Below are 13,716 nucleotides of genomic sequence, written 5' to 3'. Positions count from 1 at the left end.
ATTTGAAATTTAATCAGTGGCCTAACACAAAAAATTCGAGTTTCCAGAAAATTTTGTGACCCCCAAAACATGTCACCCGACATACCCATTGTAATTATTCCTGAATTTCCATTTGTCATTTTCTGCATGCAACTTCATTATATTTAATTTATTAATTATTATATTTAATTTGAAGATGAGATCGACATTTTTGGACGTAATTTAAAAATCTATCATTATTATTGTCATTGGACTTTATTGCTTATACCATTCCTGCTACAGATATGTGCTCCCATTCAAAAATAATAATTGGTCATATTTTTAACATAAAGAATTTTTATTTAAAATATTGATATTGATTGGGATTTGTGAAAAGTTTTCATTGTTGACAACTGTAAGTAAGTATTACATATTTAAAACAATATATTCGCAATACGTAATGAATGTTTTTAAAAGTACAAGAAATTAAATTTTAGTTGAAAAAGTTGCAAGTAGGTGTCGCATTATTTTTATCAATGAAGATAAGACGGACATTTTTTTTAAAAGTATAATTTAATAACTCAACAAAATATATCATTAACAAAACCTCTTTTAGGAATCTAAAAATTTCGAAATTATATATATTACATGCATTTGTCATTTTGTGCGTGCAACTTTAAACATATAATTTGAGGATGATATTGATATTTTCAAAACCTGTCATTATTAACAGTGGATTTTATTGTTTATAGCATTCTGAATTTAGCAGGTTACAGAGATGGGCTCTGATTCAAAAATAATTGGTTATGGTTTTGCAACAATTTGCTTATTAAAGTGATATTAATATTTATTACCTCATCGTTTTCTTTCAATAGGAATTTACAACATGTCATTAAAATTAGTAAAACTTGGTTTCAAATTTGGAAATTTATTAGCACTTACACCTGCCAAGATAGAACAAAATGGGCTTGCGTTTCCATCAAAAATATATGCACTGCTCTGGATAATACTATTCTCTGCAGGAGTGTCAATTTCTGCTTTTTTCAGAAAAGCTATCTATGAAAAATTAACTCCTGTGATACTCACCCTTCGAGTAGCTATAGACACACTTTTGTTTGTTCTTAATATTTCTACAATTATAATAACAGCCACGAAGAGACATCAATGGAACAGATTTATCAATATTTTAAAATTTCTTAAAAATAGCAATGAGAAGGGAGATTTATTTTGGTTTTTACCTTTTCTTTTAACAAATGTTGTTTTCGTAGTAATCTTTACGTACTACACTACTATTTTTGCTCAAAGAATGGGTGTCGATTTCTTTAAATATTATGCAGTGGAATATTTTCAATTTTATGCTCAGTTTATTGTTTACTATTTGATTTATGTATTATGTATGATACTGGACAGAGTCCAAAATCTATCAAAAAATATCAAGCTTTTGAAGATTCAACCTAATCGACTAAATAATTTTGCTTTGAAGAGAATAAAAATTATTTTTTTTGAATTGGAGGAATGTATAGATATTTTCAACAATATCTTTGGCTGGTTAATCTTATTATTGATTGGATTTTGTTTTCTCCAACAACTATCATATCTGCACAATTTTATCGTCGGGCTACAAAACCCATTACCAATTCTTATATTTCGAATAATGTATATTACCTGGCATATGGTTTGTTGGAGGTTTCTGTTTTTGTTTTTAATAAAGATTTCTTCAATTTAAGGTCGGGACATTTATTAGTGTATTCTTGTGTGATTTAATACAACAAAGAGTTAAAAATATGCAAATGGAAGCGCAACAAATTGCAGCAAATTGTGCAGAAGGAAAAGAATATGAAGATATAAAAATTCTTGAAGATCCCATTAATCACAGTTTTCCTAACTTTACAGCAGCCAGATTTTTTGATCTAAATAGAAAAACGATTCTTGGTGTAATTAATGCTCTGCTTACGTTTTTGATTGTTGCGATCCAATTTGAAAACATTCAAATTTGAAATGTAATTTAAGGATTTCTACAAATTTTATGCTTAATTTATTGTTTAAGGCATTATCCTTTCAATCAGCTCTTAGCTGACTGTTTTTTCTTAGTCTTGTGTTTGTGCTTTAGTGTCCAACATGTAAATAGTATAATGTCTGCATGCTTCAATAATCCTTTTTCGAATTCAAGACAACATATACAGGGTGTTCGGTCAAAGTCGCCCCGACCGATAACACCTAAACTTAATTGTTTTTTTCAAAAACTAAATTTTCAAATAATACTATTCATTCCTCGTTTTTTTGGTAAATGCATCAAATTCTTTTCGCACATCCGGTGTAGCCGGAAATGCTACCAAATTTAGTTTTTCAAATGGAACACCTATGTTTTTTTTTCCTCGAAACAAAAATATTGACATGAAAGATACGGTAAACCACTATTTATTACATTTTACTTTACATAATGCACTCAGAAAACAATTTAAATTTTTGAATTTTATTGCAAATTTTGCAACGTAGGCGGATTTTACTTGTCAAGGCAGGGCCGTAACCAGGATTTTATTTTGGGGGGGGGGGGGTTTCTTGTTGGCCCATGAAAATGAAATGAAAGAAGGCGGACTAAAAATCAAAAATCTCTAAGTACACGTTTTTATTTTAAATTAAAATAAGAGATCCTAATTAAACATAAAAAAATCAAATTAACTCACAAAAGTAACAAAAAATAAAATAAATTTTTAATACTTTTTATTGTTACAAATTTAAACAGGAGATGAATATTCATTTTTAAAACAAAATTTTTTTATGAACATATATCGAAAAATGCTACGCAAGGGGTGCGTCTTTTAATAGTTTATTTTTCAATATTTCCGAAATCATTTTAGAAAAAAATTTCATAATTTGCTACAGATGATAACTTTTATACACCTAAACAAGTACAAAAATAAAATGTATTTTTTTTTAATTAGGTGCTTCGTAAACTAGATGGGATTAGGGTAAAAATTTACTCTAACTATTTTGCCTGTGGTTTCTTGCCACTTTCAGCAACAAAATTTCATAGTTTTTCATAAAAAAAGGTCTTTTATGTTTTTCCGATACAATTTACGGATTTTTTGTAAAAATCGGTTTAAAAATTTATGTTACAGACCATAAACAGCATAAAAATTAAAAATTAAATTTGTTTTACCGTTTAGGACGCCCCTGATTAAAAATTTTGTTATTCGGCATTTGTTTGGGTGTACATATAAAGGTACCAAATTTTGTAATTTTATCTATTCTGAAATATTAGGAAAAACCCTTTAAAAAACGTACCTTTTTTAGGGGGTGTAGCTCCTTTTCATAGCATTTTTCAAAACACTTTTATCTTAAAATTTAATATTCTATTAACTATTTAAATTTGTACCTAACAATAAAAATGAAACACTATATAATTAACACATGAAAAATTAATTCACAAAAATTTAAAATCAACTCATTGAAATAACAAAGAAACTAAATTTTTAACACTTATAACAAAGTGCTCAGCATTTCGGGGGGGGTTTGAACCCCCTAAACCCCCCCCTTGGGTACGGCCATGTGTCAAGGTATTCATGAAAAAAGCAATATGCTTGGATACCGTTTAATTCTTAGTTTGACAAAGCCTAATTTGTCAATAAATCTTATTGAAATCTTTAATAATGGATGATATTAATTACGACAAATTGGCAGATCAGTTTGAAGTGTTTTTTAAGTGCAATAAAAATAGAGCGGAAGCTGAAAGACAGTATAGAGAAAAATACTCAAATAGAATTCACCCAAATCGTTGAAAATTTAGTCGAATTGAAAAACAACTGAGACGAATAGTTTCGCTTCTTAAAACTAAAAAACCTGTGGTTCTTTGTGAAGAACAAGAAAATAGAAATCTGAATGTTCTGTTATCAGTCGAAGAAAATCCAAGAGAACTCGCTCATAAACTGACAAATTAAATTTGTCAAACCAACAATTAAACTGTATCCAAGCATTTTTTATTCACACCTTTCCTTTAAAATTAAAAATCAGGCTACGCGACCAATTTCCTTGTGAAATTCTAAAATTTAAGATGTTTTTTGATTGCAAAATGTAATAAATAGTGGTTTACAGTATTTTTCATGTCAATTATTTTGTTTAGGGGAAAAAAACATAGGTGTTCCATTTGAAAAACTAAATTTGGTAGCATTTCCGGCCACACCGAATGTGCTAAAAAAATTTAATACATTTATTAAGAAAGCCAAGAATGAATATTATTACTTAAATATTTACTTTTTGAAAAAAAGAAGTAAGTTTAGGTGTTATCAGACGGGGCGACTTGGACCGAACACCCTGTATGTATGTCGTGTGTTCAAATTATAATTTGTTACACAAACATGTTGATATAATTAATATGTCACTAAATGTTTTCATCACTAAAATTAAAATCAGATTACATAGACCCTCCGAATAATGGTTGAAATTTGCTCTTTTGTATTATTTAATTCTTGTAAGTATTGATATAATTTATGTACTTTTATATTTATTGTTATCTTATAATTGAAGTGTACCTTCTGTTGGATCAATAAACTTATTATTATTCTGATAATTAAGTGACTTTGTATCAGTAGTTTGTGTATTTTGATAATTTCATATGTATTCGTATATAATAAACAAAAAAATATTTTTAATAAAACATTTTTTCAGAAAATTAAAAATTTAAAAGCTTATACAAGTATGTTAATTGAATATTGAAAGTGATGTTAATGGAAAATTAATTTTACCCACAATAGCATTTGTGATGTTTTTAACAATTTTTGAAATCTATGTTATGTTAAAAACAAAGCCACAACTCAGAGGTTCTCGACCTTTGTTCTCTTTCAGACAGACTTTGAAAAAAATGTCGTTAAAGTTAGTAAATCTTGTTTTCAAATTTGGAAGTTTACTATCACTTACACCTGCCAAGATAGAACAAAATGGGCTTGTGTTTCCATCAAAAATATATTCACTACTCTGGATAATACTATTCTCTGCAGGAGTGTCAGTTTCCGCTGTTTATAGAAAACCTTCATACGAAGAAATGCCTTCGATATTACTTATGGTTCAAGTAGCTACGGATGTCTCTTTATTGATTCTAAATATTTCCWCTATTATAATAACAGCAATGAAGAAGCGTCAGTGGCAAAAATTYATCAACATTTTGGAAACTCTTGAAATWGAMAAAGAGAACGGAAGAAAATGTTGGTTTTTATCTTTTCTATTAACAATCTCTATATACGTTTCAAACAAAATTTACGAAACTTATGCTTTGGGTTCAATATTTGGTGTCGAACACTACAAAATGTATGCAGTGGAGTATTTTCAAACTTTTGCCCAGTTTATTGTYTACTATTTGRTTTATGTATTTTTGAARCTGATAYTGAACRGAGTTGAAAATCTGTCCAAGAATATTAATCTTTTGAAGGTGCAATGTAATCAACTAAATAATTTTACTTTGAAGAGTATAAAAAAGGAATTTTGTGCATTGGCAGAATGTGTAGATATTTTTAACAATATTTTTGGTTGGTTAATATTATTGATGATACAGTTTTGTTTTTTCCAACAATTATCTTATTTGCACAGTTTGACCGTCACTAATATGACAGAAAACACCATCTTAGGTGTTATATTCAAAATAACGCATGTTACTTGGCACATGGTTAGTCAGATGTTTCTCTATTTTTTTGAATAAACATTTTTTCAATTTTAGGTAGGGACATTTATTGGTGTCTTTTTGTGTGATCTGATAGAACAAAAAGTTTATAACATGCAATTGGTAGCGCACGAAATTGCAGCAATTTCTGTAGGAGGAAAAGAATATGAAGAAATAAAAATGCTTGTAGATGTCATCAGCAACACTTTTCCTCACTTTACAGCCGCCAGATTTTTTGATTTAAATCGAAAAACGATTCTTGGTGTACTTAATGCTCTTATTACGTTTTTAATTTTTGCTATTCAATTTGATTCATTTTGAGTCAATTTGAAAGCTCTAAAACTTATTAAAGTACCATAGTATTTTTGTAGATACAATAAGTCCAAATGGACTTATGGACTTAATCAAATGATTAAGATAAAGAATTTCGAATCTTCATTGTTGATATCTTGTTATTTTATTTAAAAGATTGCATTCAAACTAATACATGTTTTAAATGGAAATGTCATGCAATCTTAACGTGGGCACCCCTAGCAAATGTATTCATAGCAATTTTAATAAAAGAACTTGGCAGTTTCGATTTTTGATTTAATTAAAAAAAATGTCATTAAACGACAGCAAAAATTAATTATACAATAAACAAAAAAAATTAACAAAACTTTTTCTGGAAAATTATAAATTTAAAAGCTTCACACATTTTTATACAACTATATTATTAAAATATTCAAGTTGTGAGTGTTGTTAATGTAAAAATCAATAATACTGTCAATAAAATTTTTGGTTTTAATAAATATTTAAATTTATGTTATGTTGAAATCAAAACCAGAAGCCAGAGGTTCTAGTCCCTTGTCCTCTTTCAGACATATTTTGAACACAATGTCATTAAAATTAGTAAATCTTGTTTTCAAATTTGGAAGTTTACTAGCACTTACACCTGCCAAGATAGAAAAAAATGGACTTGTGTTTCCATCAAAAACATATGCACTGCTCTGGATAATACTATTCACTGCAGGAGTATCAATTTCAGCTTTTTACCGAAAAGCTTCGTATAAAAAGTTCACTCCTGTGATACTCACTATTCAAGTCGCTACGGACACAGTTTTGTTTATTCTTAATATCTCTACAATTATAATAACAGCCACGAAGAGACATCAATGGAACAGATTTATCAATATTTTGAAATTTCTTAAAAATAACAATGAGAAGGGAGATTTATTTTGGTTTTTACCTTTTCTTTTAACAAATGTTGTTTTCGTAGTAATCTTTACGTACTACACTACTATTTATGCTCAAAGAATGGGTGTCGATTTCTTTAAATATTATGCAGTGGAATATTTTCAATTTTATGCTCAATTTATTGTTTACTATTTGATTTATGAATTTTTAAATCTGATTTTGAATGCATTCAATGACTTATCCAAAACTATGTGCAAACTTTTGAAGATGCGATCTAATCGATTACACAAATTGTCTTTCAAAAAATTGAAGAGTGATTTTTGTGCATTAGCAGAATGTGTAGAAATTTTTAACAACACTTTTGGCTGGCTTCTTTTACTTTCGATGGGATTCACTACTCTTCAAGTATTGACATATATGCAGTATTTAATCTCCGGAAACCCAAAATCAATTGCGATAATTATGTACCAAATAATGTTTATTACATGGCATTTGGTTGGTTTTCAAATATTTTTAAGTACTCATTCTTATATTTAATTAAATTTTAAGGTCGGGACATTCAATGGGGTTTTCATCTGTGATTTAACAGAGCAAAGAGTTAAAGCTATGCGAATGGTAGCGTATCAAATTGTAGCAAATTTTGATGGAGAAAAAGAAGTTGAAGAAATAAAGAAGCTGATAAATGTAATAAACGACAATTTTCCTCACTTTACAGCTGCTAGATATTTCGACCTAAATCGAAAAACGATTCTTGGCGTTCTTAATGCTTTTTTTACGTTTTTAATTGTTGTGATTCAATTTGAAAACTTGTACAATTAATTAGCACGAAAAAACAAAATAATTAAATTAAAGTTTTTTAAATATATAAAATGGTTGCTGCCTTATTATGTCCAAGATGATTACAATATTTTATTAAATTATTTGTCTCTTTCTACACTTGAAATTAGAAGAAGATATCAGGCTTTATGTTTTGTTTATAAACTTTTAAATAATTTGATTAATGATTTTTGAATACTAAATTTAATTAATTTTCACGTTCCACAGTATAATAGCAGATCTAACCAATTATTCAAAATTTCGTTTGCACATAATAATTATCTATTTAATTCTTCGCTAAATGATCTTTTAAGAAGTTGTAACATGTACAGTGTCAAGTTGGACTTTTTTAATTTTAAATCTTTTAATAGTTTCAAGCGTTTTCTAAAAGTTTCGTTGAGTTAGTCATCTTGTATTCTTTAATTATGTTTATATGTTGCTTGTTTTCTATTATAATTTTATTATTACTTAATGTAAAGGATATTACCGTTAAATAAAGTTATTGTTAATTTGAATTTGTAGGATATTAATGAAAGGAACGTCCCAAATGTGAAAATCAATGTTACATGCCATGAAATTTTTGTTTAATAAAAGTATAAAAAAATATTTTTTTATAAATAAACTTTTATTAAAAAAATATTAAAAAGTAGAAAAATATTACTAACATAGAGAGTACATTTTTGCTTACTGTTTTTTTACTGTTTTTGAAATTTATAAAAGTATTGCACAATTGCTGCACCACTCACAAAGCTTTTATAGATTTTAAAATTTTGATTGAAATTCTAGTAGTAAGTATTTATTGTTGAGAAACCTGTGGTTATTACGTCGATACTAATAAAATATTTCTGAAATTGTAGGTACTTATTTTAGTTATAAAGACAACTAGAGTTTTAAACTATAAAACTTGTATTGTCTTGAGAGTTACAATTTAGGATACAGCTTCTTTGTTTCCTCTTCTAATAGCCTTTAGCAAAAAAACTTGTAAAATTATTCTTCCAACAAAAATAAATAGAGTCAAAGCGCAAAATTTAAACTCTCATAACTTCGAAATTTTTATAGATAGAATTTTTTAACATTTTTTCCATGTTCTTGGTATCTCACCTTATATGGCATTTTTCTCTGGGGAGTTCTGGCGCACGCTATATACATCGCCATAAATAAATAAATAATAGCTAATAAATTACCTATATATGTTACACAACTAATTGGAGCGTCCGTAGGTACTACATATCAGATTGATTATTTACATTTATATCAATACCTCGAAAACGAACGACAACTGGAAAGTTTTCTACTCTTAATTTTCGATTTGTGTTAGCTCCCTGAATCCAGTTATCCTGCATAAGTATGTTACTTAAATATTTATGTTGAGTGATGTTAATGACAAAACGTAACGTAATGTTACTGACAATTACACATTTCTGGTTTTTAGAAATGTTGAAATTTATATTATGTTGAAAACAAAGCCATCAAGAGAGAGGTTCTCATCCCTTGTTCTCTTTCAGACAAACTTTGAACAAAATGTCGTTAAAGTTAGTAAATCTTGTTTTCAAATTTGGAAGTTTACTAGCACTTACACCTGCCAAGATAGAAAAACATGGGCTTGGGTTTCCATCAAAAATATATGCACTACTCTGGATAATATTATTCACTGCAGGAGTGTCCATTTCCTGCATATATAGAAAACCATTTTACGAAGAAATGACTTTGGTAGAACTTATCCTTCAAGTAGTTACGGATGTTGTTTTGTTAATTCTAAATATTTCCATTATTACAATAACAGCAACGAAGAAGCGTCAATGGCAAAAATTTATCAAGATTTTAAAAACTCTTAAAATTAATCAAGAAAACGAGAGAAAATTTTGGTTTTTATCTTTTCTTTTAGCAATCACTATGTACATTTTAAGCAAAATTTACGAAACTTATATTTGGAGTTCAGTGCTGGGTGTTCTACACTACAAAATGTACGCAGTGGAGTATTTTCAATTTTATGCTCAATTTATTGTTTACTATTTGATTTATGTATTTTTGAAACTGATACTGAACGGAGTTGAAAATCTGTCCAAAAATATTAAACTTTTGAAGGTGCGATCTAATCGACTAAATAGTTTTACTTTGAAGAGTATAAAAAGGGAATTTTGTGCATTGTCAGAATGTATAAATATTTTCAACAATATTTTTGGTTGGTTAATATTATTGTTGATACTATTTTGTTTTCTCCAACAATTGGCATATTTGCACAGTTTGACCGCCACTAATATCGCAGAAAACACCGTCTCAATTGTCATATTCAAAATAATGCAGATTACCTGGCACATGGTTAGTCAGAGATGTTTCTCTTTTTTTTTTGAATAAACATTCCTTCAATTTTAGGTCGGGACTTTTATTAGTGTTTTTTTGTGTGATCTGGTGGAACAAAGAGTTAAAAACATGCAAATGGTAGCGCACGAAGTTGCAGCAAATTGTGTAGGAGAAAAAGAATATGAAGAAATAAAACTGCTTCTAGGTGTCATAAACAACACTTTTCCTCACTTTACAGCAGCCAGATATTTCAATCTAAATAGAAAAACGATTCTTGGTATACTTAATGCTCTTCTTACATTTTTAATTGTTGCGATTCAATTTGAAAACTCAAGCTTTTCTTGAAGTAGATGTTTACATTTTTAATTTTTTTTTAGTTTTGTTTTTAAAGAAAAAGGAAAATATTTAAATTTCGTTGATTTTGCGTCAGTTGGTGACTCAAAATTTTTTATCTTTGATTTTACGCCAAAACTGCAAAGGAAAAAAGCTTTTCCTTTACTTGAAACCAGCAAATCTGTAAAAGAAAAGTTCATTTTTCTCTGTTTTTTAGGTCCTATCACATTGGCGGTTTTAATTATTTGACAACTATATATCACTTTGACAATTAATTTATTAATTAAATAATGATAGAGCTTATTCCATATTTGGTGGCGAACTGACAGTGACAGAAAAGACATTTGGAGTGCTCCCACTTGGTTAAGATAAAAAAATACATGGGCGTACTTTTTTTCTCTAAAAATTTAGAAGACAAGGATTGTTAGGAAAATCATTTTTGAAAATTCTTTTCATGCGTTAACAATTTAATAATTTGTTCATCAGTCTTCATCTTATGTACGAGTACCTACTTATTATTTTTTTAAAGAATAACAGTGGTTTTGAAATATTATTTCATACGACGCCTATGAACAATATTTTTTTTAATAGTAAACATATGTTTAGTGTCAAAATTCAGTCATTTTTGACAACGTCAGTTCGCCACCAGATTTGGAACAAGCTATAGTTCTTATTAAAAATAACTTTGGTTTTTACCATAAAGCTGTTTCTTTGAGTTGCTGTTTATCAAAATTATGTTTTTCACAAACATTTTTGTTATTTAGCTTGCGCAAACTCATTTATCAAAGTGACATCATTGTTAAAATAATAAATCCGCCAATGTGATAGGACTTAAAAAGCAGAGAAAAATTCCAAGTCCAAAATCAAGAGAAAAATGAACTTTTCTTTCTATTGGGTTAGAATAATGAAGTTTTAATTACAAGTAGGTAAAGCAACAACTTTTTTCCTTTGCAGTTTTGGTGTAAAATCAAAGATAACAATTTTTTCCTCTTGTAAACTCAAATCCAGGGACATACTGTATTTTGAGTCGGTATCTAACGTAGGTATAATGTCTCGTATCGAACGTATTAAATGAACATAATAGATGATGATGCGATTAAAGATTTTATGTCAAAACGATATTTTTTAATTACTGTAATGTACTATTATATTGACTTATTATATTAAAGATATACATTACGATTATTCTAATAATGTAAATTGTATAGTATTTTTCTCACAATAAAAAACGTGTTGGAATCCACACTTTTTGAGGAAAATATTGGCTTTTTCGAACGTAGTTTAACTATTGACAGTGGAATTTATTGGCCGTACTTTTCTTGATTTTGGCAGGTTAAACAAGTTGTTTTTAGGAAGATGATAATATTGAAAATTTTGCCCTTGTTTTTTTTCAGTAGGACATGTCATTAAGGCTAGTAAATCTCGTTTTCAAAATCGGAAGTTTACTAGCACTTACACCTGCGAGGATAGAAAAAAATCGACTTGTGTTTCCATCAAAAGCATATGCACTACTTTGGATAATACTATTCACTGCAGGAGTCTCAATTTCAGCTTTTTACAGAAAAGTTTCGTATGAAAAGTTGACGCCTGTGGTACTCACTATTCAAGTAGCTACGGACACAGTTTTGTTTGTTCTTAATATTTCTACAATTATAATAACAGCCACGAAGAGACATCAGTGGAACAGATTTATCAATATTTTGAAATTTCTTAAAAACAGAAATGAGAAGGGAGATTTATTTTGGTTTTTACCCTTTCTTTTAACAAATGTTGTTTTCGTAGTAATCTTTACGTACTACACTTACAATGTGGTTCCAATAATGGGGGTCGAATTCTTTAAACTGTATGCAGTGGAATATTTTCAATTTTATGCTCAGTTAATTGTTTACTATTTAATTTATGAATTTTTAAATCAGATTCTGAATGGATTCAATGACTTATCCAAAACTATGTCCAAACTTTGGAAGATGCAACCTAACCGATTACATAAATTGTCTTTCAAAAGACTAAAGAGCAATTTTTGTGCATTAGCAGAATGTATAGAGATTTTCAACACAACTTTTGGCTGGCTTTTCTTACTATCGATGGGATTCACTGTTCTTCAACTATTAGGATTTATGAACTATTTACTCTCCGGAAAGTATAATTCACTTCCGCTAGTTTCAATGTTTATTACATGGCACATGGTTGGTTTAGAAATATACTTAAATACTCATTCTTATATTTATTGAAATTTTAAGATCGGGACATTTTTTGGAGTTTTCATCTGTGACTTAACAGAGCAAAGAGTTAAAGCTATGCGAATGGTAGCGTATCAAACTGCAGTAAATTTTGATAAAGAAAAAGAAGTTGAAGAAATAAGAAAGCTGATAAATGTAATAAACGACAATTTTCCTCACTTTACAGCTGCTAGATTTTTCGACCTAAATCGAAACACGATTCTTGGCGTTCTTAATGCTTTGTTTACTTTTTTAATCGTTGTGATTCAATTTGAGAACGTGTACAATTAATTAGCATGAAAAAAAGGTTTGTAATTTAATAATTTGAATTTGTAGGATATTAATGAAAGGAACGTTTCAAATGTGGAAATCAATACCATGAAATTTTTGTTGATTACAAAATGTATAAAAAAATACTAAAAAGTAAAAAAAATCTATCATACAAGTACATTTTTCCTTACTACTTAAGTTTTCAAAATTTATAAAAGTTTTGGGAGGGGTCATAACGCCAAACGAGTATTGCACTCGTTATTTATTTTTTAAAAACTTAAAAAACTTAAGCAAAAATGTTCTTCTCTGATAGAAAAATAAATATTTTTTTAAATAAAACCTTTTTTTTATTTTTTAGTCTTTACTTATTTGTTTTGTGAGATATGTACTTTAAACTTCAAACACAAAGCATATTTTTTTTTCAAATAGTGATGTTGAAATTTCCACCCACCCTGAATATCTTTGTTCCTGTGAAAGATATGGGTAGTGACTATTCTTTTGTTTCAAAAAAAAGTTCAAATTTAATCAGTGGCGTAACACAAAAAAATTCGGGTAGCCAGAAAATTGTGTGACCTCCAAAACATGTCACCCGTATAGTCAATATGTCACTAAATGTTTTCATCAATAAAATTAAAATCAGATTACATAAACCGTCTGAATAATGGTTGAAATTTGCTCTTTTGTATTATTTAATTTTTGTAAGTATTGATGTAATTTATGTACTTTTATATTTATTGTTATCTTATAATTGGAGTGTACCTTCTGTTGGATCAATAAACTTATTATTATTCTGATAATTAAGTGACTTTGTATCAGTAGTTTGTGTATTTTGATAATTTCATATGTATTCGTATATAATAAACAAAAAAATAATTTTTAATAAAACATTTTTTCAGAAAATTAAAATTTTTAAAGCTTTTACAAGTATGTTAATTGAATATTGCACGTGATGTTAATGGAAAATTAATTTGACTCACAATAGCATTATCAATT

General features: G+C 28.2%; 5 protein-coding genes across 5 annotated transcripts; all 5 read left to right on the top strand.

The window, feature by feature from the left end:
• The first annotated feature begins 844 nt into the window (after positions 1–844).
• Positions 845–1,955, top strand: LOC123011492. The gene is made up of 2 exons (XM_044408940.1): positions 845–1,633; positions 1,686–1,955. The coding sequence occupies exons 1-2, from the start codon at positions 845–847 to the stop codon at positions 1,953–1,955; spliced, it is 1,059 nt and encodes a 352-aa protein (XP_044264875.1).
• A 2,861-nt stretch (positions 1,956–4,816) lies between these two features.
• LOC123011745 lies at positions 4,817–5,929 on the top strand. The gene is made up of 2 exons (XM_044409338.1): positions 4,817–5,614; positions 5,666–5,929. Exons 1-2 carry the CDS (start codon positions 4,817–4,819, stop codon positions 5,927–5,929), a joined length of 1,062 nt encoding a protein of 353 aa, XP_044265273.1.
• A 555-nt stretch (positions 5,930–6,484) lies between these two features.
• LOC123011554 lies at positions 6,485–7,603 on the top strand. Its single transcript, XM_044409046.1, has 2 exons — positions 6,485–7,279; positions 7,334–7,603. Exons 1-2 carry the CDS (start codon positions 6,485–6,487, stop codon positions 7,601–7,603), a joined length of 1,065 nt encoding a protein of 354 aa, XP_044264981.1.
• A 1,518-nt stretch (positions 7,604–9,121) lies between these two features.
• Positions 9,122–10,246, top strand: LOC123011744. The gene is made up of 2 exons (XM_044409337.1): positions 9,122–9,919; positions 9,974–10,246. The coding sequence occupies exons 1-2, from the start codon at positions 9,122–9,124 to the stop codon at positions 10,244–10,246; spliced, it is 1,071 nt and encodes a 356-aa protein (XP_044265272.1).
• Positions 10,247–11,634: 1,388 nt separating this feature from the next.
• Positions 11,635–12,744, top strand: LOC123011551. Its single transcript, XM_044409043.1, has 2 exons — positions 11,635–12,420; positions 12,475–12,744. The coding sequence occupies exons 1-2, from the start codon at positions 11,635–11,637 to the stop codon at positions 12,742–12,744; spliced, it is 1,056 nt and encodes a 351-aa protein (XP_044264978.1).
• Positions 12,745–13,716: the final 972 nt, after the last annotated feature.

The sequence above is a fragment of the Tribolium madens genome, unplaced genomic scaffold, assembly GCF_015345945.1.
Source record: "Tribolium madens isolate multiple individuals breed KSU strain unplaced genomic scaffold, Tmad_KSU_1.1 Scaffold_91;HRSCAF=231;Tcas5.2_LG7, whole genome shotgun sequence".
Taxonomy (NCBI): domain Eukaryota; kingdom Metazoa; phylum Arthropoda; class Insecta; order Coleoptera; family Tenebrionidae; genus Tribolium; species Tribolium madens.
Note: the sequence above shows the minus strand (reverse complement) of the source record. Positions and strands in the feature narration are given on the sequence as shown.